This window comes from Chamaea fasciata, unplaced genomic scaffold, assembly GCF_029207755.1.
Source record: "Chamaea fasciata isolate MVZ Bird 193981 ecotype frontalis unplaced genomic scaffold, bChaFas1.0.hap1 SCAF_15, whole genome shotgun sequence".
Lineage (NCBI taxonomy): Eukaryota > Metazoa > Chordata > Aves > Passeriformes > Sylviidae > Chamaea > Chamaea fasciata.
The window spans coordinates 18327386-18355343 of record NW_027094100.1 but is presented as its reverse complement, the minus strand read 5'-3'; the positions used below and the strand labels follow the sequence as shown (position 1 = coordinate 18355343).

Below are 27958 nucleotides of genomic sequence, written 5' to 3'. Positions count from 1 at the left end.
ACTATTAAAAAAATCCTGCTTTGCAGTGAAGAAACATCTGGGCATCAGACTTCTTGTAATGTTCCGTTCATTCAAATATTTGAAGAAGATATGAGACTAGAGGAGCTCTTCATTATTGTTTTTTTTTTTCCTTTTTAGGTGGCTGAGAATATGAGAGCTTCATTTATTAGATGCCCTATGCTGACAAACATATGTTTTCATAGGGCAAACTGGATCTGGAGTCTTTGTCTGTGCAGCATACCCAGCCTGTTGCCTGCCACCAGCTGTAGCTTGCTCAAGGGGCAGGTTGTGGCTGTGCCAGCCATCTTGGTGGCCTACTGAATTACTACACGGCCTGTGACTGGAAATAGAATCATAGGATGGTTCTGTGGCCTATTCAGATGTCTATTATGTGACAAAAGATACATAGTTTATGACTGACCTTGCCCTTTTCCTTGAAAAAGCCACAAAACAATGACCATCATAAATACACAACTTTCTTTAAACTCTCCTAAACTGTCCATTCTCAAGCTGCTCACCTACAAATACCAAGAGTAGGATTTGGGGTTTATTTTTTTTTTTTTGTTTATTTCCTGGGTTTTGTTTTCTTTTTAAAGGCTGTTTTAGCTCTTATTTGCATTTCAGACTCCTTCTTTCTGACAGATATCTGCAGTACTTTTTTCATTCATGAAAGAGCACATTTATGAGATTGGAGTACATAGGTGAGGGTGTTAAATGACCTACCTTTGTGGTAAAGGCTATGGTTCTTACATTTCTCTTGAAGATTTCCAGGACCTCTGTAGTGTTCATGTGCTTTTTAGTCCAGGGAAAATACTTTGATGCTTTGGAAAGCAGCTCTTGGGCACAGTGTTGTGAGAGAATGCTTGGGGAAAAAAGCCCACCAATAAAACAGTTTTGTCATGCAGATGTTTTATGTTTTCTGACATAAAAATGCATTTTAGCTATTCACTACTCTCTGAAGTATTTAGGATTTTCTAATATCTTTAAGCAAACTTGATAATCATCATTCTGGGGCATGTATAATACAGTTTGGCTTTTTCAACACTCTGTAATTCAAGCATGTTGCTAACATCCTTTATTAAGAGTCTATTTGCATTAATATCTACTGGTGAAGCATCTGGTTTTTTCTCCTCTTCTATAATGTCTCACTTATTAGACTAATAGTGTGCTATTATCCCTGCAGTTTATGGATTCCATTGCCTTTAATAATATTCTCTACTTTGCCTCACCCATTCAGTGTAATTTTCCTTCTATTTGTAATTTTTCTCTAGTTTTAGTTAGATATGATTTATATTTAAATATCCTAGTGCATATTTAAATGCCCTGGAAAAGCAACTGATGCTTTATCTATTAAAAAGACCAAACACTTTAGTGCTTTTCTGAAACCAGTTTATCATGTGACTTCCTGGAGGTAGATGTGCCAAAGACTGGGATTTGATCAACTGCATTTAATACCGCCTCAACCTATGCTCAAAATGAGGTGTCACTCAACAGCCTTGGCCTGAAGCTGCAACTGAGTTAGGAACTCAGCTATGAGTCAGTTAAATACTCGAGACTTGTGCTGAAGTCAGCAGTAACAGCACAGTTGACAGCATTATTTCTCCTCACTGTGTTTTAAAATGGATGTCTTTTCCTGAGCTGGTGCTTGGAATGCTGCAGGCTGAGCCACAGCACTGAGCAGCTTACATAAGCAGCTCACATCTGAGCCAAAATTTCACTTCACTTTTTTCATCTCCTCCAGTGACAGACCAAATCTTCTAATACACTCGGCTACACTAAGACCAAAGAATAGAAGTCCTGTGCATAAAGCACAGACAGTAGGGGATTCCTAAAAGAACTGTATTCCTTCAAAAAAATGCAGAGATGACCCTTGGGTGGCCATTTTGGGAGGAGTAAAGACACCTCACATAATAAATTGGTTCTTAAGCTTGTGCTGAGCCTTTACTTGACAGATACTGGCAGTGTATCCTTGCAAAGGCTACCGAGTGCAGCATGTTAAAACATCAGGGAGTAGAAACTGCCAGGAACATTACAGTTACTTGGGCAATGTTTTCTTGTTCTGAGGCCAGCTAATCTGCCCTAAAGTATACCGCAAGAATCCTTACTTGCATATTAACCTATTTAGCATGCTGAGACTTTCTGAAAATCTGCCTGGAATTAGGTAAGAAGTAGAATCATAGAGCAGTTTGGGTTAGAAGTACCTTCAAGATCATCAAGTTCTCAGCAAGTCAATGTAGATTCCTCTTTAGCTACCATTGTTGCTGCCCCATCAAATTTGGAGAAACATCATCTTATTGCAAGCTGATGAAATCTGAATCTTGCTAAACCAGAAAAACAGCTTCTCTTTACAAACTTTTGCAATTGTTTCCTTGGTGGTACAGTTTGGGGGGTTTTTTGGCCTAGGAGGAATGCTACTTGCCTCAATAAGAGTCCTGTAACTTTTGTTCATTTTCCAACAGAATCACCATGACCAAGTCTTATTTGGCATCAAGAAGAAAAACTACTCATGAGAGTGCACAGCACTTGAATAATGGGACTTTTAATAGTTTCAGGAAAACACTATTATTCATAGAGATAAATAAAGGGCCTGTACAACCTGTATTCATCAGGGTATAAAAATCTAATCACATTCTTCCTGTGTTCCTTACAACTTCCAGTCATCTCAAGCACTATTTGTGTGGTCTCAGCATCAATGCTGGTGAAAATTATGTATAGTCAAACATATTTCAAGAATGAATTTAATATCCCGCTGCTTGTGCTGCTGCTTTCTTTCTGCTGGCAGGACCTTAATAATTAATATATACTTTAATCATCTACTCTGCCTTGAGAAAGTGAGTTATGTAACTGTAATGGCCACTACTTGTATGGAAGCAATTCTCATGGGAAGTGTTTTTCTGGATCTTAGAAAAATAGCATTTTTAATCAGATTTCTTGTAGACTTTAGGGCATAATCTAATAATATTAAAAAACCCCCAACCAAACAGAAACCTTCAAAGGCTATATTGCTTCTTGTGTGCTGCTGTAAGAAGCATAGTTTATTATTAAAGCTTCAGTCTAGTGAATTACAACTTTTGTAGATAAAAAATAATAGAAAACTCTTTGCAGAGACTCGAAAGAGTAATTAATCAGCCTCATGCACTGGAAAAACACTTAGTTTTGATGTTAAGTGAAAGTGTGAAGGAAAAAGAATATCTGACTTTAACATCTCAAAATGGAGAAAATAACCAGCTCTGTACACATGAACGAAGCATTACTTAAAATCAAGAACAGTCTTCTGTGGTGTCTATACATTTTGTTTTCTGCAATAGAATATTTGGCTTTTCACATTAACACCCCACTTCTCTTGGGTAAAAGAAGAAGCTGTGTTTGGCAAGAATCCAGAAAAATGAAGTTTCCCAATTTGTGTGTGATTTTCCCTCTGCACAGCTGTTTTTACTTGGAATATTTCTTGTCCAAATAGGAAATTTTACTTTGCTAGAGGAAAGAATTTGTGTAAGGTTTTTCTTCAGGTGCTTGCAATGGGTATGAGTTGGAAGAAAACAACCATTTTTATGTAACAATTCACTTGCTTTGTTTTTGGAGGAGGTAAGTCTGGAGACACAGCTTGTAACTCTGAATAAGTTTTCATCTGCTAAGAGGGATAACTATGATTAGGGAGGTGAGGAGGATGTGGCTTTAGGGGGTAGTCTTGGGAAGCCAAGGGCAGATTTGAGAGCAGTTACTCCCAGAATTCTTGTTTCATGCTGAGTTATGAGCTCAGCAAGATCACGAATTTCTGCTCTTTAAACCAAATTCCCTGACTGCTGAGTGAGTGGAGCCACAGGGTCTGCCAGCAAGATCCAGCCTTCACTGATATCTGCTGAGCTGGAAGGGGGGCAAAGTGGTGGGTTGCCAATTTGCTGGACTGAGAGTTAAGTAGTCATGAGTAAGTTCTACTTTGCAATGTGGAGACCCTTTTTAAAACTGCTTAGAAAATGAAATTTGGAGTAAAGTTTTCAAAGAGCCTATTCCACAGCTAGTTTGTTCACCTCCTTTGCTACCAGTACAGCACATTAGCTTCAACAACTATCCTACCTGTTAGGTTACTTTTTAAGCTGTTCTCACACTTCTGCCTCAGCTTTTTATGAATTACCTCTTCCCCTTCCCATCCCATTTGGTAACCCAAACCATCTGTACCTGTGTCAGCTGAACTTTTACTTTCCTGGAATGAGAAAGGCTTGAGTTGTAAATACAAACAACTTCTGATGCATTTCGCAAAAGTATTGTGTGAGGATGCACTTTCCTCCTTGTGGACATAGTTGTCCTATATTAATTTTTGGGGGTTAGCTTTTTTTCTAAATTTTAGCAGCCACTTCCTTTCATTTGCTGATCATAGTGAAAAGCAAACTCTGACATTGTTTTGTTAGTAATGTTGGAGAATTCATGTACTGGGTTAATATTTCAGCCTTTCTTACAATAAACAATACAGAATTATGTGACATTGTGAGAATAATTAAACTGTAATGTAATTAATTTAAATTTGTATCGAATCTCTGAAACTTCCCTGTGAATGATAGCTCCTAGTGGTTCACCAAGTGTGTGGTGAAAAAGCTTGTACCAGTTTTGTCCCAGATGATAGACAAATACAGTATGCAGAAACTATCTCACGTTCCACCTGTGTCCAATGGCAATTTAAAATTTGGCTGAGAGAAACAGTTCTTTTCAGAGAACAGAGAAAGTCTCTCTACAAGCATCAGAGCATCCCTGGAAGTCTTGGCTCTGGAAACAAATGTATCTCTTTTGTGAAGTGTCTTGGTGCTAGGCATGTAAACTTCTGTGGTTACTTTGGCTTGTATTTATTAAGATAACACAGATGTATTTTACTTGTTGTGGTTTAAGTATGGTGTTCCTCAGTTTAGTGTCCCTACAGAAACACTCCAAACCATGAGTTGATTGTTTGCTCTCCTCTCCTCTTCCCCACTTTGATGATCTGGAGAGGAGAACTGGAGGCACAAAAAGTAAAGATCATGGGTTGAGATAAGAACAATTTACTGGAAACAGCAGTGAAAATACAACGAGCAGTAACAGCAACAATACTAATAAAAAAATGTACAGGAAATGATTTGCACCCGAATTCTCAGCCCTGACAATACCTGACCATTCCCTCTGCAGTGCTACCCTAGTTGGCTACAGCCCTTTCCCGAAAGATGAAGTGAGGTGCTACAGAATAACCTCTGGGTCCTGGCCATGCCCCGTCCTGGCTACTGCAGAAATTAACCCTATCTTGGCCATAACCAGGACACTACATTCTTTGTATCATAACTTCCTTTTTGTATCAGTTTTATAATCTATGCAAATGGCAGCCAGGTAGCCTTCCTTGAGTGGCACACTTGTCTCAAATAATGCAAGGCTAAGATCTGAGTTGAATAGAAAAACATATTTTTCGTACAGGCCTCTTTACCATACCCTCTACTTTATGCATGTATTTCTTTATATACAATTGGTGTCAGATGATTAGAGTGCAAATTTCATAAAGTCTGTGTATGTGTATTTTTATTTTGAGGGGCTTTCTCCCTTACCTTTCTCAAAAGCAAAGAGATCCACGATAAAAAAGATATCTTTTTTGCATCATAACAAAGCTGCTTTTCTCAGCAGACGAGTATGCCATGAGTACATACTGTAATAATGTATAAGAGTATAAAGGGTGTATCTGTCAGTGATGATGTATATGGATCTGGCACCAACTGATCTCAACCAGACAGAAAATTAGCACTGTAAAGGTGGAAGAAGAGTTTAGTAGTAAATGTGAATTGTAGCTTTGTAAAGCAGCTGTACCTCCTAAAGCCCAAGGAAACAATACAGAGTGACTAAGTCTGTGTGTTTATGAGGTATTTTCAGGCATTCCTGGGAATCAGCTGTATATTTTGTGTTTGTGTAGTGGATTGCCATCTGTAGTGGTTGCTATTCAATTTTTTGGAATGCCCTTGAATTGACACCTGATATATTAAGAGTCACAAAATGCCAATAAGACAGGCAGAACAAATGCATCTTAGTAGCTTCCAACAATTGCAACAATCTATGCTAGATATGTATTTTTACTGCCAAGCAGAAAGAACAGAAACATACTGACTAATTTTTACCAGAACAATAATCAGACATCCACCAGTAAACATGAGTGTAGGCCAGAGGAAAGCAAACAGGAGGCCTTTTGAGGGATAAAGTCTGCTTAAAATGACGTTGGTCTGTGTTCCTCCAGGGTCATAGTAACACGGGAAAGTCTGGTATTTTTTGAAATTGCTTGCAATTGTTTCTATTCGTGCTTTAACTTCTTTAGAGTTCTCCAACTTGTCTGGGACGTATGAGCACTGAAATAAGAAATCAAGGTGATTCATTATAACAAATACTCCAATAAGTTTTTAGTTAAGTCAAAGTGAGTGAAAAAATAATGCTAGTACTGACAAAATCTTCTGTTGTTTAGCATCCCTGAAGAATGTCTTGGTTTCATTATGTCAATTTGCCATGTCATACTTCCCTGTTTCCATCAGCATGTTTATGCTCCCAGTCTGCAGATTTACAGATTGGAGATATGTTGTTGGAAACCAATAACATACATGCTCAAAAACGCCATGCAGTCTTTGACACTGTCACTTCATTATTGCAATGCCAAGCTCCAGCTCCTAACAGAGCTTCTAGGCACTGCCACAACAGGCAAGTGTTCGTTGAGCAGAAATTCACACTGACTTGTCAGTGTTTGTGAGAATGAAGTTGTTTCACTGCACACGTCTGGTTGTAAATAGTAGAAAAATACAACAAGCATGGCTGTTGTAGGCTTCCTACTTGTCCTTGTAAAACAGAGCTATTTTGACCTGTAGTAATAATGCAGAGTTATTTAGTTTTAAGTGGAAATATGCTTTGAATTTTGTTGTTATTGTTGTTGATAAACCTTTTTTTTTTTTTTGAAAGTTTTTTCTGTTTATAATTATAACGTATTTTCTGTTTATAATAATGCTTGAATGTACTAAACTGGAACCTGACCAAGGCAAAAGCAGGGATGGTTCCTGACCTGAAAAATTTACTTGCATTAATGCAAGTAGGTAGGACATCAAGAAGTTGCCTCCCTTTGCAGTGAACAAGACTCTTGTTTCCATCTGTGGTCGGTAATTTCTCTTTCCTCCTTCACTGCATATAGCTTTCCCTGAGACAGTCATTATAAAGATAGGCGTTAGTCAGAAAAAATCTCTTCAGCTGAAGTGTTCTATGCTATTAAGTTTGCACTGTGGGAAGCTCGAATCCATACAAACACTTTGCACTTGTAATCTGAGTGTGTTTGTTCTAGATTGTTCTAGTTTGTTATAGAAAGTACTTCAGTCTTGGGCATCCACAATCTGAATTTTCACTGATTTGTTTCTTCTTTCTGTCTAAAATGTGTATCATGTTGTCATTTTCTCCTTTATTCCCTGCTTCATAATATACACCTAAAAACAAGTAAAACTGGGATTTGTGTTCTTACTTTGGATAGTTTTAAACTTGATGTCTCTCATGTGCTAATTCAACAAGGAACTGAGCAAGCCACAGCTTATAAACTACTTGTTTCAATGGGTCATCATCTGGGAGATGTACATATTTTAAAATGTTCATAAATGTAGTATATTTGTGTTGGTGTAATTCCTTAAAAATTGTTAACTTAATATTTAATGAAATAAAATCCAAAAGTGTGTAATTTCTGGAATGTTTTGAAATTGCCTTGGTCTAAGCCCAGATATTAACATGCAAAAGATGAGTAACTCCTGCCGTTATTGTGCTGCTCAGTTTAAAAACTACCAGCCCCTCTCCTCAAAGGTGTTAGATAGTGTTGGAGTCCTAGCCAAAGCCATCACAAAACAGTAGCAGAGAATGAGTATGCAATCTGTGTTGCAAGTACCTTAGGATTTTTTTCCAGTGTATCTTCAGTCTGGTAGAGCATAACCTCCTGTCCTGAGGCTGTCAGATTAACCCACACCTGTAGACAGGGATAAGGAAAGAATTCCTCATCCTCTGAGCCTTCACTTTTTGGGCAGAAAACTTTGTCCTTGATGTTGGCTTTGAGTACCTTGCACACAGTTTCTGTTGTCCAAACACTACAAAAACAAAACAGAAAGTATTCCTTTGAAGCTCATTGAAAGCATCTGTTACGAGTTGCATGTGAAAATACATCTGTGTGTAGTGGCTTGGCTGGAGTTCATAGCTGCTCCATCCTGCTGTGATGAAAGCTGCTCCATCCTGCTGTGCCCACCCTGAATCTGTGATTATGGAGAAGGGCTGCCATAGCAAATAAGTTTGGGAAAGCATTTTTGTTGGTTTGGGGTTTTTTTTCTGTTTTTTTTAATGCTGGTTTTTTTATGCATTCTGTGGTTTTCAGTTAGATTCTGACCTCCCTATCTGTAACTGGCTTTATGTTATTCAAAAAAGAAAAATTGCTATGGATTTTAAAGTTTGGTAGTAAATATCTGGAATGCAGTACACTTCATGTCTCAGAAATATTTTGACTGATTTCATTCAAAAAGCCTCAGAACTCAGATCAGCACCCATGTTTTTCCCCATTTCTATTTTTCTTTATTGCATGAGCCTCTTGCATAAATAAATATCAGGATTTTGCCTGGAAAAAGTTAAATTTTTTTGTTGTTTATCTGGTTTTTTCAAGAGTTACTTTTCTATTATTGATAACACATTAAATTTTGCTCACAGAAGTACATTTTGGTGGCAAAGAAAGTCAAGAAACAGTCTCACTCCAGTTCTTATGAAACGACTCTTGATACATGTATGAATCTTTTGTAATGTAACCTGGAGGAAAGAAAATAAATATGAGAATTACTCTGTTTTAAAGGGAATGGTTTTCAAATAGTTTTGAGATTAAAGGTGCCCTAGGCAAGAACAACGAGGTGGATGTCCTTGCTTTCTCTGTCATAATCCTGAATATATGAACAAGTGAGCTGCACTCTCTGTCTTGTTACTCTGATATTTTGAAAATTGATTTTGCATGTGTATGCAAAGCTTGGAAAATTAACTAAAAGAGTGGGCATTAGTAAGCCCTTCAGCATTCATTATGTTCTGTAATATTTGGTGTGGCACACTGGGTTGTTGAAGGCGCTCGTTTTTTATGATGGTTAATTTGGATGTAAGATACAGATTTTTGAGTGAAAAAGTATACCATGACTTGTGTTGCTCAAGTTTTGTGAAACACAACACTCTCCTGCCCATTAAGGAGCTTTTTTGAACTGTTTTTATTTATGCAAGACTTGCCTTTTCATTGCCAAGCCTTGATAACCACTGGCTTTTTGATTCTACAGTAAATGTTTTGATTTAGTCCATTTTGTTGAGCTCTGAGGAGAATAATTTTCTCTTTTTTTGTGCTCACTTGTGCCCGATGAATTCTTGGTGCACTTTTTTCTCTTCTGTCATAAATCCTTATGAGCTGTTTGAGAGCACTTTGTTTGTTGTACAATGTACTTACATATATCTTATCACTGTTTTAATTATTGTATATAATGGTAACAGGAAAAAGAAAGCTTTGTTTCATAAACAAATGGCTCTTGTTACCTATTAGTGTAAAATGGCACAATGGTGATCCCAATAAAAAAGTACATCATCATGGAGCATGCAACCATTCCCAGTCCCAGGCAGAGGGCTCTCGTCTCCCCTCGCTTTTGTGCAGTCACCAACTTCTTTCCCAGCATGATTTGGAGTTGTGAAACGTGAACAACCTCTTTTTGGTGTAAAATAAAAGAGAAAAAAAAAACCATGAGTTATTGTAGTTATGTAACAAGTTTCTGAAATACAATATAATCGTTGAAGGAACAGCCCATTTCTGCAAAAACTAGAACTGAAAAAAACCCAATTCAATTTGCTGTGTTTTTTGTTATCGTTCAACTCCTTTTTCACTTTTTAAATTTACCATAAATTTAAATTTACCTTAAGAAGTGCGCATGTCTGTGTGTAAGCCAGGAGGTTAGGTAGGAAAATCTGATAACTTCTGGGGAGAATTCTATTAACAATCCAATTGTCCTCAGCCTAAATTCAGTATTTTTTATATAGCTGCTTCTGTGTAGTTAGGGTTGTTTTGCTGTATATTGGTAAAGGCTGTGTGAAGGGAAAACCTTACCAGAATAGATTTATGCTTTTTCTTCTGGAGTAGTTTGAAATGGTGTTATCTTATTTCAGAAGATCTGAAATAATTAAAAATTCAGCATTTGAGACTTCTGACTTCTGCATGTTTGCTTGGCCTTGTCCATTCAGAGGTGCTCCAAGGAGTGGAGTGTTGGTGTAACTGGTCTAACACTCCTTCTGTCTGGGAAGTGTTGGTGTAACTCTGGGGAGCTAACTCTTGGGCAGATCTGTCTGAATGTGAGCTCAGAACTGACTGGCATTAACCCCTCCACTCCCTAAACAAAGAGCATTTAAAATGATCCACCAGAAATGATGTTTTGTTGAAGAGAATCTGAAAATTATTGCCATGAGTCCAGATGCCATTAAATCATTATGAGTGACATATAGGTTTCTATAGAAATAGTCCAGAACTATCCCTGCATGTTCAGCCCATCACCAGTATCTGCTCCACTGACAGCTGTGATTTCAGGTTTGTGGGGTTTTGTTTTTTCATGAAAACATTTTGCAAAAGCTGTTTTTATGGAAATGACAAGACTGGCAAGATTTGTGTGGGCTTTTTGGGGATAAGAGAGGAAAGCAGAGCAGAAGGAGGAAAAGGAAATGTTACATTCTGGCCAAATCAGTTTTCCTTTCTGTTCTGCACAAGGCCGTGCTGCACAGCTTTAGGCAGTGCATTTTCAGGATTTTAGTTTCAGATGCGTGCAACTTTTTAGTGTTTATCCTTACTGGCTGGCCTTCAGGATAGCATGGTTCCTGCCTAAATCCACCTGTGTTCCGACCTAAATTTATTTATGGTGTAGGACAAGCACAAACCAAAGTTGGCAAATAGGCTCTTCAGGTTATCTGTGAGCAGATGGTCCCCAACTGTGACAGGCTGGCAGAGCTGTGGTGTGACTGCAAGTAGGGGACCATGCTGAATTTGGTGAAAGATGAGATAGCCCTCAAAGCTATGAAAGAAACAAATGGAAGTATCTTCTGAAGGTTCTTTCCCTTCCTGCTACTTCTGGTTTTCACTGGTTAAAGTGCCTCACTTTAAACGTTCAATGATCAAAGGGAAAAGGTATTTGAAAATTAACATCCTGCTGTTTTTATACTGCTATAACATCTGAATGTTAGTTCTATTTGCAATAAAAATACAGATGTCTGTGGACAGTAAACCAGCTTTGGTCATTTAGCAGAACTTGTGGTTAGTTGCAGATTTTAAGTATATATTTTGAAGTTGGTAGTATGTTATATCATCAAAGTGGAAGGCTATTTTTAGGTGTCCCTAGAAACTAAACGAGTTATTTTTAGAATATTGAATTTTGTCCACTTTCATATTTTAGTCCAGTTTAAATAAAACATCCACATCCACTGTGAATATTGCATACAGCATTTTGAGAGGAATTGTTTTTCTGATGATCATGTATAATTCACTGGTATTGTAAGAAGCATCTCAATTTGAAAATTGCCATAGATGAACCTTCCCTGTTTACTGCCATTTGAGTTTAATACAGAATGTGAGTTAATACCCTTAAGTAAGGCTGTACTGTGTTTTGCTTGGTAAGTGGGGCTATAGGTAGAACACGTGGTATCAAATGCAGCCAGCATGCTCGCGCTGCGCCTGCATACTCGTCTGTAACTATGTGAAGAGGCGTGTGCAGCACGGAAACTTGCACACTAAGTGTCAGTGACTGTTCCTTGGAACCTGCCATCATTTCTTTTTGTTTGGAAAGTGGGAAATAACACTTTAAAAACCTAAAGAATTCCAAACCATTAGAACATTGGAAAACTGTACAACAAAGTAGCTTAATATCAATTGTTATTAAGCTGGCTCTCCTTTACCTATTGTGCAGCTTGGTCGGAGGGGAAAGTGGAATAAAGAAACGTTATCAGCCCTGGAGCACAGGTCCTGAGACCAAAGGGTACTGGAGTAGCAGGTCCTCTTAGCACAGTGGGGAAATAATGATAGATGAGTGAAAACCTCTATTGTTAGGAAGAAATTCTTACACACAGTAACAATGATTAATCTTCAATTTTCTGTGAGAAATTGAAAAAATGAAAGAGTGGTACTGCCACTGTGATTTATGGAAAACTTCAAGTGTCCTAGAGCTATTAACATATTGAATTGTGATGAACCATAATATTTATGAAGCTGTCCCATTTACACTGAGAAACGGTGGGTTAATCAACCCCCTTACATGGAAAACAAGAACTGTGGGACTAATAATCAAAGAATTAATAAGAAATCTAATTGCCCCAAAAGTCTGCTTGAATGCCAGCCACACATGCAGTGGAAATACCACTAAACTCATCCTCCTAATAATCTAAAACTTGCAGACCATCTTTTTAAGACACAAAAGGAACTTGTATTGTATGTGTAAATTGGAAATTTTTCTCAAGGGGCCCAGAGATTAAATGCAGTGCTGTTCCCCATTCTGACACCAGAAAGACTGCCTGACCCTGGCTCTCCACAAGGGCTACTAAGTGATGCTGTTTGCCTTTGCTCCCTCAGTTCAGATAACTCTTCTACCCCAAGGGGAATATAACATGTAAATAACGGAGAGAATGTTAACAAGAAAGGTTCATCTAAAAATATCACCCTGAGTGCTTCTTTAGGCATAAAAAATAACCAGCTAGGTCTTCAGGCAATGTAAAGCAAGGGGGCTTACATGTTTGTTGTGTTGCTGTAGCAAATTAACTCTAAATGTGTTCCCTAAAACTGAAATACACATTTTCTGGTGCATTTTTTTCTGCTTTCAAATGTAGAAAACCAGAAAAATCTGTAACAGTATTTCATGCATGTGCAAAAGAATTTAAGAGGAAACACTGTACTGCAAAGGAAACCCATGTGTTTTATTATTTTCTTTCATACAGAAACAATACTATGTGCTACTGCAGAAAATCCTTAATTTTCTGGCTCTCAGACAAAGCAAAGTTGCAGACATATAGAAAACCGTATTTACTTGGAATTTCTTCATTGTTTTAAAGGATAATTTTTTTCAGATTAAAAGAATCTTCTGTCTCCTTTCTCTGTCTATGTATATTAGAAGGAGTGTTGAAATAGGTGATTTGGTGTTTCCTCTGACAAAACTGTTAAATCTTTTAAAATTAAGCACCACAGAAGACTTCACTGGCCCAGGAAGTCTGAGTAAAATTGAATTGGAAGATGTTGAAGTGCAAAAAGCAAGGTTTAGTCCAGCTTTCAAGAGAAAATGTAAATGTATTTTTGTACTGCAGATTTTATGCAGTACAAAATGCGGTTCCATACTTATCCGGAATGTATAAAATGCAAATGTTTTGATAATGTTTCCTCTGCCTAATCTTCTTCAATCTAGTTTAATTATACAGTACATTAGCTGTGCAATTTCGATGTATAATAATTGCATTCATAGCTGCTAGTGATAATCTTAGGGATGCCATCCGCTCAGGTTTCAAATAGTCCCCTGTTTTAATTAGAGAGATATTTGATACTTGGTGGGAAGTCTCTACCTCCTCCTACCTCCTCCATCTTTTGAGGAGTTTCCAAAGGTGTGACCCCTGTGATTTTAGATGGGACCTCTCTCTCAAGCTATTCCAGACTGCTCTTAATTTGGGTAAGGTATGAGTAGCACTGATGATTTTATCTCACTTGCAGAAGAAAGGCTGCTAAATCACTCTCTTGAATTTAAGTTGGGAATAAATATTAGCAGTAAGGTAGTGTTGTGGGTTTTTTGGTTTGGTTTTTTTTTGAGTTGATTTATCCCACTATATGGTGAACCTCCAGTGAACATTTATGTATTGCTTTCAGATGAACATTATGCTCTAATACAGCATCATACCAAGAAGAGTGATGCAAGTCATCCACATCTCTAAAGTGATGAGGACTTTTTAAACAGGCTTGTACTCCTTGGCCTCTACTGCTTCTACATGCAAAACAGCCATTCATTTTCTCCTGTCAAATGCCAACTTAAGCTGCCTTGTTTTATTCTCAAAACACCTTGAACAGACAAAATAAAAATTTCCAGTTTTCCTGGATTTGTAAGAGGAGTGCAGTACTTGGTGACAGCTTATATGCCAAATGCTTTTTGTGAGAATCAGTGGGCAAAACTTAGATTTATAAATATGAGCTCTGTACTACCTATGTTACTGGAACAGACCTCATATTTACACACTTAGGACTGTTTCTAGGTAGAGTTAGTTGGATCATTCACACTTGCTTATCTGTGTTTCCATGGGTACTTCAGTACTGCTTAGATTCTTCCTTTCTGCTACAATCATATGCTCATCATTTTCTCATCTGCTGCCCCACCACTTACCACAGACTGTAGTCAAAACTGCATTTTTTTAGCACTTTCTTTTGCTTTCCCCACCCTCCATTTCATCATCTAGCAGTTACAGGCATTTCTTGCTGGTACTGGGGGAGTGCTGTGGCTGGGGAACATCAGTTTTTTTCATTACTTAATAAGCTTTCTGTGTGTCTGGGACCACAAATACTGTATGTTACAGAATGAGGTGAGGCTGAGCCTTGATGGAAAACTGCAGTGAAAAATTTCTCATGTAGTTGTCTTGGAAACCCAAAACAGCAGTATTTTGACTGTGTAACATGATACAACTGTTTATTTTATGAAATATGCTGTATCATTTTGCTTTATTACTGGACTGTTTACTGGATATGCCACTAGAGTGAATTAAAGAAGTTAGTTTTTTTAATTGTCTAAAAACATATGCAGTTTTTAAAGACTAATTCTGTTAGCTTTTAAACATGGTGCTTCTTAAAAAAAGAAAAAATGGGGGGGGGGGAAGTTACTTGCTCTGTTCAGCTGTTCTGAAATCTTTGTGGAGTACTTTCCTTTGATTTTGTGCTGTAGAGGGCTGCACAGAAGGAAACGGTTCAAGAGCAGATTTTTGGGAAGTCTCAAGAGTTCATGTGCCTGGTTCCTAATTTAGGCATAGGTAAGCACAACCTCTAGAGTAATGCTGAACACCCAATGCCAAGCATTTACCATTAAAATGAACAAGAATTATGGTCTTATATGAGCTACAGGCTCTTAATTAGTGAAAATACTATTGTTACCTTTGCTAACAGTTGTGAAGAATGATCAGATTGCATCCAGTTACAAAAGAGAGAACTGTCTGCATGCTACAGAAGCTATCCATGCTGTCCTCCATAGTGCTGAAGATACAGAAAGCCTTTTGCTTCCCAAAACACTGTACTTTTAAAAACACAAAGCTATCACATGCTCCAAAGGAAAAACAGTTGTTTAGAAATATACTCACAGTTTTTGATGAAATGCTCTCTTCTCTGATGAAAAAAGTCTGTTACATGACAGACTTGGGATAGTAGTGGAGCTCAGAGCTAAAAGGGATTTTTATTATGTTTTTTCCTTTCCTGTGCTTCTCTGGGTTTGCTTTGCTGTGGCTAAACTCCTAACTTAGTTCGCCTATTACAAAGTCTCTTATAACCATAAATGGTAAGGTATGAAAGAGCACTGTCCCCTTGGAAATTAATTGCTGGAAACCAGGAAGCCACAATACTAAGACTGAGCTTTCTCATTCCCTAGAGCCCCTTTAAGTTCTGGTCGATTAGTGTTACGCTATAGTCCTACTCTGTTTGTACAACTCTTTTAGTTTAGAAATCTGACAGATCTTTTGGGTAAGATTTAAGGAATTGAACTGTATTGATGATCTGTGGTATTGATTCTTAATAACCTGAGCCTTTACCAGCTGTGTGGGAATGCTTTATTGCCACTGTTTTCAGTGAGTCTGGATGCAACAGGTGGTAAAATTCTGATTCTTTACATCAGAGCCTTATAGATAAGAACATCCATCATGCCATAGGTGCGTTAGTGTCTAACATGTTCCTCTAGCCAAAAAGCTAAGCCTGTTTCTGGGACATATAAACAGATAACTCCTAGCACAGAGCTTTAGAAAAGAACTAACTTTTTCTTTTTCCTGTTTTTGTCTGGTTTGGTTTTGTTGTGGTTTTATTTGTTTGTGTGTTTGTTGGTTTGGTTTTTCTGAGAGAGGGAAACTCTATTACTGGGAGTCTAAAGGAACTTAAATGAGTTAATCCAGTAGAATCATTTGAAGAGAACTGTACACAAGGGTAAGATATTTTCCCCTCCCTCCCCGCTTTAGGTATCTCAAAATTAGCTTTTTCAGTTTCAGCTGTTCTTCTAAACTTGCTTTTGGTAAAAGATACGAAGTTGACAAGCTCAGAATGTTCATGCTGTCTAAAGATAACTGATGAATCTTCTTCAGCAGGAGCCTTTTGTATTATTCCAGATGCAGAAGAGAACACATAAAGCTAACTTGAATTTAGAAAACTCTCTGGTAGACATTTACAGCTAAGTAAGAGGAAGTCTGCTACTATCATCTAGATGGAAAAGATTTATGATCATAGTAATTTTATAATACTTGAAGTGATGTAGAGAAATTTTAAAAATGACATTTGAAATTTGGAAAAAAGAGCCTTACGAACAAAAGTTATTTCTGGATAAAATAGGATCTGGTTGAGTGGAGTTTTTACCATTTTTGATGATTAGTAATCAAGACTGGATATTTCAAAGAGGCAGTCTCTGCTGGCTCAAGTATAGTCAGGCTTTTAATGAGGAATTCATTGTAAGTGATTTTTGGGTTCTGTGATTCAGGATTCAAAGTAGAATACAAGGTAAGCTGTGCTGAATGAAATTTATTAATCTTCAAATTGAAGGTTTGTCTTCTGTCTCCTCTCCCTGTATGCCTTAATCCCAATGACCAAAATAGATTTCATTTGAGCAATAATTTCTTATAGTTCTTTCAAAAAGGAGCAGTGTTTCAATTTGGAAAATCTTGCCATATCTGTAAATTAGTGAAGTATCTGCACTTAAAATTACCTGCCTCCAGAACTGCAAGTAGCTATCTGACAGACTAAAGGGGATTAAGATATATTTCTGGGGATTTATTTTGCCTGTAGAGTGATAATTGAAAAAAAAAATCATGTGAGAAGGTATGTGGTTCTTAAAGAGACATTGTGTAAACATAAGCACACAAGGATTGTAGTTTTCGCTTTGTAAATAAAAGTATGAGGAGACTGTAAACATTTCAGCAATGGCAGGGAACAAGAGCTTCTGGTGTTTACTTGCTGTACTGCTCTGCAGTGAGTACTCACTTTTGTCCTTTGGGCACCATCTGTATTGCAGAGTGCTTTATTCCAGTCCCTTCTGCTCCACATGGCCAGCCTTTGCACGCATGTGCTCATCCAGAGAGTGCTTAAAACCCTTCCAAAGAATCCATCTGACTTTGCTGGGATGCTGAAACTTCAAGGGAGTCAGGTTTGACCCCACATCCTACTGAAGAGCTTGTTCTTGTGATGTCACATGAATTAAACTTATTCAGTGCTAGCAGGTGACCTGTTCCACATTAGGTTGTCCTGTGTAAGAGGGGGTTCTTGCTGGAAATCTGAGTCAGATTATATAAATAATGTCTTTATCAAACAGAAGTTATGTGAATCTGAAAACTCTGAACTCTTTTTTGACTCTAAGGTAAAGAGCAGTTCAGGTGTTAGAAGGGGGGAAGGGGGAAAAAAATAAAGGAGCTGTATCTTTCAGTTGCTCAGAAGTCCTTATTCAGTTCTTTTAAGCTGATCATCCCAAAAGGGTTGTTTTCACGTTAGGGAATAAGAAAAACTCACTGGCTATGAGATAAAGACAATTTAATACGAATTGTAATTTTATTTCCAGGACTCTAATGCGTTTAAAGAGTTACTAAGCTGTGAAATGAGCACAGTTATTTGGATTTTCAGAGAGCCCTGCAAAGTAATGAGGTCCCCCCCATATTCATAGTGTAGTACATTGTCATATTTAATAGCCTTCGTAAAAAGAAGCTGTGACTCTTGAACAAGGAACAGTCACATATTGAAAATTATATGAGTCAGAAAGATAAGGTGCTCAATGTTGGCATGCCTACATCAAGCACAGGCAAACTTTTGAACTGGCTGATTCCTTTAAAGTAGCTACATTAACAAACTGCTTGATTTGCTGTAAACACCAATTTCATGAGGGTTGAGAGTGTCCTCAGAATGGTTTTATACAGATACTTCACCATGAATTTAGAATGGCTTGTTTAGCTTCCAACTTCACAGTGTGGTGGCTGTGAAGTTCTGATGACTCCCTGAGTGGAAGGTAGCTGTTCTGTGATGAGCCTCCCCTAGACATGTCATATCTGCAGTAAAGCATAATTGCTGTTATTCCTCTTTGAAGTTACTGAGAAAACGCTAACTACTGTGTATTGAGACTGAAATTAGAGAGGATTCTTAACTGTTAGCTGCATCCAACTGTCCTTGGGTAAACACTGCTTTCAGAGAAAAGGGGCATGGTTTTCAGTCAGTAAGTGCATATGTGCTTTCTCAGTCTGATCTTGTGTGTGTAATCAGTTCTTAATAATGTTAGTCCAGGTAGAGGAGCCTGCAATGTTAAAAAAGAAAATAATCTAACCACCACCACAAAAAAACGCAACCCACAAAACACATAAAACCAAACCAACTCACAATATAATGTGAACCTAGAACTGTGGTTTAGAAGTATTACACAATATTATTGTTTATCCTTGCTTTATTAGATGGGCACAAGGGGATAACTGCCTTTGCCTAGCAAGGGAGGTGGTAATCATTTTACCAGCTTTAGAGAGTTTCTGCCCTGTGCTCTTCCCAGTTTGTAGTCAGAAGTACAAGGGAGGCATTGCTCCAAGACCATGTCCTCTTCCACTTAACTCCTTTTATCTGCCACTGTCACTTGTGCTATCTCATTGTTACATGGACCAATGAACTGTGAAACAGTGCCTCTCCATGGGTTTTGACTGTATAGTCTGGGGGAAAATCCTGCAAAAAAAAATGTGGTTTTGAAATATTTTCCTTAGAATATTCCAGCCAGAAAATGAAGTAATGCCTGATTCTCTATCATTTCAAATATAGTGCTAGAGGGTTTTATTTTCTCCCCATGACAGTAGTGTTCAACAGTTCAGGAATTAGCATTTGTGTCTATAAGAGTGGTCGACTGATCTTAATCCTCTCAACACACAGCACTGAGTTCACGTTTTTAATGCTTTTGACTTCTCAGATTGTCAGAGAGGTAACAGTCTTGTGATTCCCTCCCAGAACTGCTGGTGCAGTTCCTAGATGTGTTTTGGCTCTTAATAAGGAGTTGTCAAGAAATAAAAGTAGCTCTGAGCATTTTTTCCCTCTCAGTTTTCACTTGAGAAGTTCAAGTCTGGTAGAACACATACCCTACCTCTTCCATCCTCTACATTATGATCAAAATTTAATATGGGAAATGTAGATTAATTTGTCATTAGTTGTCAGCTACGTATGTTGCTCTAGGGCCAGTGGACATTCAGCTCCTAACTGCGGCTTATTTTGTTGTTCAGCTCAATTGTTTCTGCTGTTTTCAACAAAACAAATCTGCTGAAAGCAAACTGTACCCTCATTAGGGCTAATTAATAGTTGCTTTCTTTTAAAATACCTTCATGTTAAGCTTAGCATAGAGCAATAAACTGAAATATTACTCAGCTGCAGACTTCATGTCAAATATTTTGCAAAGTGAGGCAGATGCCATGTAGAAATAGTTCTGCAAACCCTAGCACTTTCTTTGTGTTTTATGCTTTTCCAAATGTTGCATTTGCTCTTTATTCAGACTAGCAAAACTTATGAAGTCTGGCAGGTTGAATCCTGCTGCCGTGAAAATCAGGGGAAGTAGGAACTGAAAACAATCATGTCTTAATATTGATTCTTATAACCTGTTTCCTGAGGAAATTCTGTTCCAGGATTCCTTTTGTAGTAATACTTTAGTTAACTGAGAGCAGAGACAGTGAGGGATCTGATAGCTTTGCTCTGTTGTTTCAGGACACACAAGACTTTCAGCTTTTCATCACTATTGCTTTCTTTAAAGTTTAGTTAAAGCCTGTACGACAAAAATAGCCTGTGATGCAAATATGGTACTGGCAGTTCCCACCTTCTAACAGTCAAAGCACAGTAGCTGGAGGAGGCCTGTATGAGTGAGACTGGAAGGGACACTGTGGTCAAGTGATGCTGAGTGTCTGCAGTTCAGGCAATTTTGCAGTGGCAAGTTTTCCTGAGAAAGACTGTAGTTCCCACACCTTTCCCAGCTGCCGGTCATTTGTTGCACTGTCTCATCTCCCTGTCATTCCTTGGGACACCAGCAAGGATGCAGATCCCACAATCAATTCTATTGGCTGCTGTTTTTAGAGCAGTGGCAGATGCTATCCTGTGCACAAAGCAGTTCTCTACTGTTTGTAAAACAAAACACTGGTTTGCCTTCATTTAGATTTTTTTTCTCTTGATCCAAAGTTTTATCTAATTTGAGATCAAATTAGGTCTATCCACTCTATTAGAAAGTGTATTCTTTGCATAGGACTAAGAGAGCTTTTTTGTTTGTTTGTTTGTTTGCACCTAGACTAATATATTTGTTTATCCATTCTTGTTAAGTGTCAGCTGTGGACCCAGCACTCAAAGTCACAGGGCAGGATGTGGAACTTCTAGGGGAATTTGAACTTGTCCTCGTGGTTGTTTTTGATCTGATCTTCACAATTGGAGTATATATTTGAATAAAACAGTAATAACAGCAATGAGAATTTTTTTTGCTGTGTCCTTTCCCCTGGCACCAAGTAACACATTCATCTGAATACAGGTCCTTGGAAAGCCTTTACAGTGGAGGAGTAAGATTACTGCCAGCTGCTTTGTTCTTCCTTCTGTTTCTTGCAGTGGCTGGTGTAAAATGGCTCTTTCTGAGCATGAAGACAGCTTGGCAATGTGGGCAGAAGAAATGCCCAGATGAGCAGTCCCACTCTAAAAACTGGAAAGTTGCTGTGTTTAGTTTTCTCTTTGGGCTTCCCAGGGACTAAGGGAACTGGGATTAAGTGTGGATTTCAGAGCGCTGTCTGGCATGGAGTGTCTGCATCTAGCAAGGACTGCCTGCTAAGGAAAAGTTAAGCAAGTCAGGCATGGTTTACTTGCAGTGCTGATATAATCTGTACATAGATCAGTCAAGGGTATCATTCACGTGAATGATGCATTAAAGATGCATGCAGAATTTTGTGTGCCCTTGGGAAGAGTGGAAAATCCTGAAGACATCTCTGTGGGGAATCCCTGCCACAGATGTGCCCTGTGACTTTGTCTGTGCGGGCAGCCATGCAGTCATCACATAGAATCTGCATCTTTACAGAGAGCAAAACAAGAAGAGATTTTGGACTTGTGGCTTCTTTTTCTTTTAATTCCTGAAGCAAGTGGGTACTTGATTTTGAAGTTGATAGTTTGCACCTCAAGAGTCAGTGTGGTTTGTAAAACTAATGACTCAAGGAAATAGTACAAGGGAGATGTCAGTATAAAGAGTGGGAATGAAGAAAAAAGGCAAAGTTAACCTTTTTGTTCTTATTCTGCTATTTTTCTAACTGAAGTGTCTGTTCAAAAGATTGCTGAAGGGTCCTTAAGCCAAATTTCCAACCTCCCTGTGTCTTATTTACTGTTTCTCAGAAACACGTGAATCACCTTGAATGAGAAAAAAAGATATCACATCAAGGTTGTGGGTTACCAAAATTACTGAGCTTGTATGGAGAAACAGGATTTAGGCAAACAAGATTATTTCTGTGGTTGTTCCTCACTGTGCTAATTCCAGGATGTGCTTCTGATTTTGGTTCCAACTCCACAGTGATTTTAGAGATGCCACAATTAGGGCTATGAATAGTCTTTTTCAGTTGCACAGCTGTACCTAGGGTTGTCAAATGGGGAATAATCTTTTGACTGGAGTAAACATGTAATTTTTGTATTTTATCTGCCAGATATAATGCTGGAAAGGAAATCTCCCTTTGTTTCATCATAGAGCTTTTTACTGTGGACTTGAATAGAACAAACGATAGCAATAAAGTGAACTATTTGGAAAGGGAGGTTGCCAAATATTTCAGGGATTTGACAGCATACATTTTAGGGAGTGGAAAGATCCAGGTGCCACAAGAGATACTTCCAAGTGCCTGAACCCCCCTCTCATACTTTTTTTAAAAGCCAAAAGGCAAAATTTCTTAAATAGGCAGATGGGAGGCTGTATTCTCTGTATGTTCTTAGTTACTGAATGTGCTTTTGTATGAAGAAATCAGTCCTTGTGAGAACAGGGACAGGCACTCAAGAATTTCTTGTTGTGAATGCAGGTATTGGTGCAAAACAGAGCTGAGTTAGAGTGAGGTACCTCCAACTTCTGAACATGTCTATTCAGGTTGCTTCTAATGCTCAGTGGGGTGCTCCAGTTAGAATTTTGTACTGAATTCGACTTAAATGTGGTTTTAGAAAACTGAAGTTAATTTTGTGGAGAAGCTAGCAGTTTACAGGAAAAAGATTTCTAGGGTGTGACATAGGAGAATGTGCAAAAATGACTGGGGATCATGTGGACATGTAACTGGGAATACAATTAGAGAAAACTGAAGAGTTATATTAGCACCTTATCATTTAGTACAGAAATTACAGGGTAAATCATATTTGCTGGTCCCTGAATTGAATGCAGTTGGCATGACTTGAAACCTATTCCAGGATAATTCCCCATCCACACACATGTCCTGAGGGGAATGGAATGCAGGGCGGGGCAGAACAGAGGCACCGGCTCTGTGGGAATCTTTGCAGGGAAGGGAACTCGATGGTACTTTGTGGCTGATAAACCTAATACCAGTGAAGATGCGCAAAGAGATCCTACTGCTGAGCCAGCAACTGTGGTGAAATCCCTCTCCTTAGATGAACTTGTTTCATTAAAGCCTAATAATAATATTACTGCACCCCTCCATCCCAAAGCTCCCTGCCTCTGATGTACAACCACCCCTTCTTGGGCATGTGTTCTTTCTGACTGTATCTGTAAAAGAAAGAGAATTTTACACCCATCCGTAACAAAGGTGTGTCTGTCTGACTCAGGTCATTGAAGGTCCACCTAAACACGAGGAAGTAATATAAAAATCAGACAAGAATGGGGGGAAAGTTAAGGAAGACTCCATCATAACTGCTGGGATCAGTCAAGGGGCTGAAGCTGTTTTCTCCCCCATAGAGATGCCTGTTGGGTAAGAATCATACTTTATGCTTGCTGAACATTTTATTTTGAATTAGACCTTTCATTCATTTATTCCTTCAAGCATATTTTTGCAGTCAGATGCTCTCACTGACAATCTTCAAAACTTAACCTATCACAATTTTATGTAAATAATAAGTGTTATTCTGTAAACTGTCAGTGTGAATCCTTCCCAGGCACTGGCAGTCACCAGCAGTGGGACACACACTCAAATAAAAAGGAGACTCTGACTGTGCTTTTGGAAGTAAGAATGGCTTTATCTTGTCAGCTGCCATTAATTTTATTTACTTATTTTAACTAATCTGCAGGTCGATTAATCTATGGAGAGGACTAGAACTAGTAAATAAAATAAAAAAATCACTCTTTCTACATTCTGTTTGGCTTCACTCTGCTGTTACTTGCATTTGATGTCCATATATCTACTCTGGGCTTAGAGAAAATCACAACTGCAGTGAGTCAAGATTATAGTTGGGAGGCACTTCCCATATCCCAGCTTCTCACTGCCTGATCTGCACACAGCTAAAACAACTTTTCAAAAAGTTGTTTTATGAACAGCTGACTTTACAAGAAGCTGTACTTTCTCATTGGACTAAAGACAGGAAAAATATTGTATTTTCAAAGGCTGAAAGAGTTCAATGCTTCATGCTTAGAGAGTCAGTGAAGCTCCTGATCAGTAACCCCTAGGGTATTATTATCAGCACACTGACCTTTTTGTGTGCTAAACAGTATAATTCTCTTTCCACATATCTCAGGAAGGCCTTGACAGGTGAGTACAACACTGTGCTCTTTTAGGATGATGCTAGACTGTCAGTCTAAGACCAGGCAGACTTTGCTGGCCTCAGCTTTTGGACAGATGGCAGCAGGAATTGTCCAGCACATTCATGCAATTAGTTGTGTGAAACAGTGATGGCAAAGGCCTTGCCTTTCATCTTTCAGAGAGGTGTGTGACTTGAGAATTGTAGGTGAGCCATTCCCAATTCTTAGATTGGTCTGACTGAGTCAGAAAAGGCTCACCCTGAGACTGAATAAATCCCTGAATGCTGGATAATCTCCTGTGTGGGTGAGCCTGACTCATCACTGGGGGCTGTCGCAGGAATGTCAGGGGCAGGTTGAGTAGTGCTCTTTTTTTTAAATGTTCATCAGTGTTAAACAGTGTTTTAACATCAGTGATCTCTTGGGGTACGTGGGTTCTTCTCAAAAGTGTTATCCTGAGGAACGCAGAAACTCATTCTTCAGTGACTGTTGCACAGACATGGGAGTGTGGAAAGGATGCTTATCAGTAGAAATGTTCATCTGCGGTGGCCTAATAATGCAGCAACTAATTGCTCTGGTTTGGCTACCCTGGACTACCCTTGCTCAGAGGATGCAGGGCAGTGCAAAGTGAGATCTGCATGTGGCTTAACTGATACATCTATTTTTTCCTAAAGTCACACCTCCTTTGTCAATGTTCGCAGCATAGAAACTGACCTTCTATCATAGAAGATTACAGAATTACCCCCCCATCTCTGCATATCTCTTCTCTTTCAGTTGTACGTAGATCAGAGTGCATTGACAGTTTGTAATAGCAGTATGGAAGAGCTGCTTCATCATCTGCTCTGGGACTAGAGCACAGCAGTAGAAAGGCTTGAACCTTTCTGCTGCATATAGGGATCATGGGAGGTATGCATGACCCATAGCAACACTTGGGCCTAAAGCAACCTCATGCCATTTGTCCTGGCATGAAAATTCAAATTTTGTGTGTGTCCGTACTTATTGGGGACCTTCTACTAACCTCATCAACCCAAGTGTTCAGTGAGGAATATATGGTGATGTAAGCAAGAAACACACTTTCCTTACCATGCTCCAGGCTCTTAAACAGGTCATTTAGACACATCTGCTTGCAGTTGCAGTAGCTTTTGGCATGCTGCTGTACTTATTGCCTTTTGTAATGTTTTATTAAGGCGGCATTAGTGCACAGCGACACATCTAGATTGTTGCAGGGAATAGAGGCATAAAAATAAGAAAGTGCTATCATTATGACAGCAGCAGCAGCAGTTGCTGCCAGCCATTATTAGCTAGCAAACTTAATTTTGGAAACAAATTGTTTCCTACTCTGGGCTAGGGCAGTAGGCTGTGTTTTCATTATGTATGCACTATATACAGTTTAGTAAAACCTGATGGTAGAGAATTTGTTTTGTGGCCATGTGGCATGTTACTGCATAATTTTAAGGAAGAAGCTGAAGTCTTATCAGCTTTATTTGAACTTTTTCAATTAAGACTGAATGTGTCTTCCCTTACACATAGGCTCTGATCTTTTATCACTGCCTACAGAAGAGGGGGGAGATGTGTTTGTCCTCTCCTGGAAGGACTGGAACTCCCTTTTTGCCCTGTCCTCCTGTGAAGCATAAATGCCTTAGATTGGACAATGTCAGCAAGAAAGCTGTCTTCTTGCCCAACCGTAGTGGTGGCAGGATGCTGTTGGCTTCCAGGTGCCGGTACATACTGCCAGCTCATGTCCCGCTTGTCATTCACCGGCCCCCTCAAGTCCTTCTCAGCAGGGCTGTTGTCTATTCATGCCCCAGCCTGAATTGATATCAGGGATTGTCCTGAACAAGTGAAAATAAATGAAGAGGAAATCTAGTTTAAATACCAGTAAATCTTTCTACCCTACTGTACTGTCTTTTTGAATCTCTCTTTTTATGTAGTCATTAGCTGGTGGAAATCTGAGACTTCACTGTCTCTGTCCTCGCTTTACTTAGTGTCCTTACTCAGGCAGCATCTATTGAAGTTCGAACCCAAATGTCTTTTTATTTGAAGATCTATTAAGAAGATGCTCTCAATCACAGATAGTTTGCCAGTTAATCACCGTAGTCCCTTTTCATTCTGATGCCTGACAGGAGAGTGATGAGTTCATACGATGAAGAGGTGAAAGAACAAGGAATGCTGGTGATAGGATATATTCCTAGCTAAAAGGTGCTTCCTCAAGTTCCCTACTGCTATGCAACGCTATGTGAGTTTTCACAGGCAGGCAACCAGGACAACCAAAAACTTGGTGCTAGAAAGAAAAGAGTGTATTTATTTCCATTACCTTGGGGTATCTTAACCAGGGTATCCCCAAAGCAACCCTGGGGAGAGGCCCACAGGTGCAGATGCAGGCACCATTAAACACAAAGCCTGTAGTGGTATAAACCAGGGCTGCCTTCATCAAATCAGGACCACTGATCCTATTGGAGGCTTGGAAGGCAGAGTTATTAAAAAACTGAATGTTTGCAACAGCATTGATTTTTAATTTTTTTTTTCTTTTTTCCCCTCTCTGGAAGGATGCAAAAGGAAGACCTTTAACAGTTCTCAATCGAATTATAGACTTCTGTTGCTGGTTTTGCCTGTTATTTTAATTATTCTGTTTTCCTCAAAGAGCTGACAGATGTCATTGCAAAACATATCTCAGTGATTTTTCATCACTCTTGGGAAGCTGGAGAGATCCCAGCTGACTGGAAGCTGGTGAACATCGTCCCTGTTTTCAAGTAGAGCAAGAAGGAGGACCCTGGAAATGACAGGCCTATCAGCCTCACTTCAGTGCTGGGTAAAGTTACAGAGAAGATTATTCTGGGAGGTGTTGAAAAACACCTGAAAGACAATTAGTCATTGGTCATGGCCAGCAGAGCTTCTTGAGAGGAAAGTCCTGCTTGTCAATCCTGATTTTCTTTTATGATAAAGTAGTCCACCTGCTTGATCAAGGGATGTAATCTTTTTAGATTTCAGTAAAGCTTTTGATACTGTCTCTCACAGTTGCCTTCTGGAGAAAACATCCAGCATTTACCTGGATAAACACATCATGGGATGGGTGAGCAATTGGATCATGGGTTGTCCGCAAAGGGTGACTGTGACTGGGGTGACATCAGACCTGTCACTAATGGGGCTCCGCAGGGCTCCATCATCAGCCCTCTGCTCTTCAGCATCTTCATAAAATGGCTTGGATGCAGGACTGGAAGGGATACTGAGCAAGCTCACAGATGATACAAAACTGGGAGGAGCTGTTGACTCCCTCAGTGCCAGGTAGGCCCTGCAGAGAGACCTTGACAAATCAGAGGGCTGAGCCATCACCAACTGTATAAAGTTCAACAAGGGCAAGTGCCAGATTTTGCACATGGGATGGGGCAACCCTGGATCTACAGACTGACTGGGGAATGAGATACTGGAAAGCAGTGCTGTGGAAAGGGTCCTGGTCAGAGGGAAGTTGAACATGAGTCAGCAGTGCCCTGGGAGCCAGGAGGGACATTCGTGTCCAGCGGGACATCAGGCCCAGCACTGCCAGCCAGGCCAGGGAGGAGATTATTCCACTCTCCTCTGCACTGAGTCAGCCTCACCTCAAGTATTGTGTGCAGGTTTGGTAACCACAATATAAAAAAGATATTAAGCTATTAGAGAGTGTCCAAAGGAGGGCAACAAGGATGGGGAAGGGCCTTGATGGGAAGCCTTATGATGAGCAGTTGAAGGCACTTGGTTTGTTCATCTGGAGAAGAGGAGACTGAGAGAAGACTCATCAGAGTTACAACTTCCTTGTGAGCGGAAGTGGAGGGGCAGGCACTGATCCTCTGTGGTGACCAGTGACAGGACCTGAGGGAATGGCCTGGAGCTGTGTCCAGGGAGAGGTCTGGGCTGGATATAGGAAATGGCTTTTCATCCATTAGGTGGCTGGGCACTGGAACAGGCTTTTCAGGGCAGTGGTCACAGCCCCAGACCTGACAGAATTCAAGAAATGTTTGGACAATACTCTCAGGCATAGGATGTGACTTTTGGGGCTG

General features: G+C 39.2%; 2 protein-coding genes across 2 annotated transcripts in view; one reads left to right on the top strand and one right to left on the bottom strand.

Annotated features, from left to right (window-relative positions):
• Positions 1 to 27958, top strand: part of KCNIP1 (potassium voltage-gated channel interacting protein 1) — a 241181-nt gene that overhangs the window by 9833 nt on the left and 203390 nt on the right. The window lies entirely within an intron of this gene.
• Positions 5012 to 15525, bottom strand: KCNMB1 (potassium calcium-activated channel subfamily M regulatory beta subunit 1). Its single transcript, XM_066197362.1, has 4 exons — positions 15361 to 15525; positions 9556 to 9721; positions 7901 to 8096; positions 5012 to 6344 (listed from the first exon to the last, which is right to left on the bottom strand). The coding sequence occupies exons 2-4, from the start codon at positions 9690 to 9692 to the stop codon at positions 6075 to 6077; spliced, it is 603 nt and encodes a 200-aa protein (XP_066053459.1). The 5' UTR covers positions 9693 to 9721; positions 15361 to 15525; the 3' UTR covers positions 5012 to 6074.

Excerpts from the sequence above, each read along its gene's own strand:
- KCNMB1 (XM_066197362.1), bottom strand. The coding sequence starts at position 9,692 with ATGCTGGGAAAGAAGTTGGTGACTGCACAAAAGCGAGGGGAGACGAGA. Across the intron at positions 8,097-9,555 it reads GTGCCATTTTACACTAATAG|TGTTTGGACAACAGAAACTG; the intron begins GTAACAAGAGCC and ends TTGTTTTTGTAG. Across the intron at positions 6,345-7,900 it reads CACTGGAAAAAAATCCTAAG|TGCTCATACGTCCCAGACAA; the intron begins GTACTTGCAACA and ends TTCTTATTTCAG.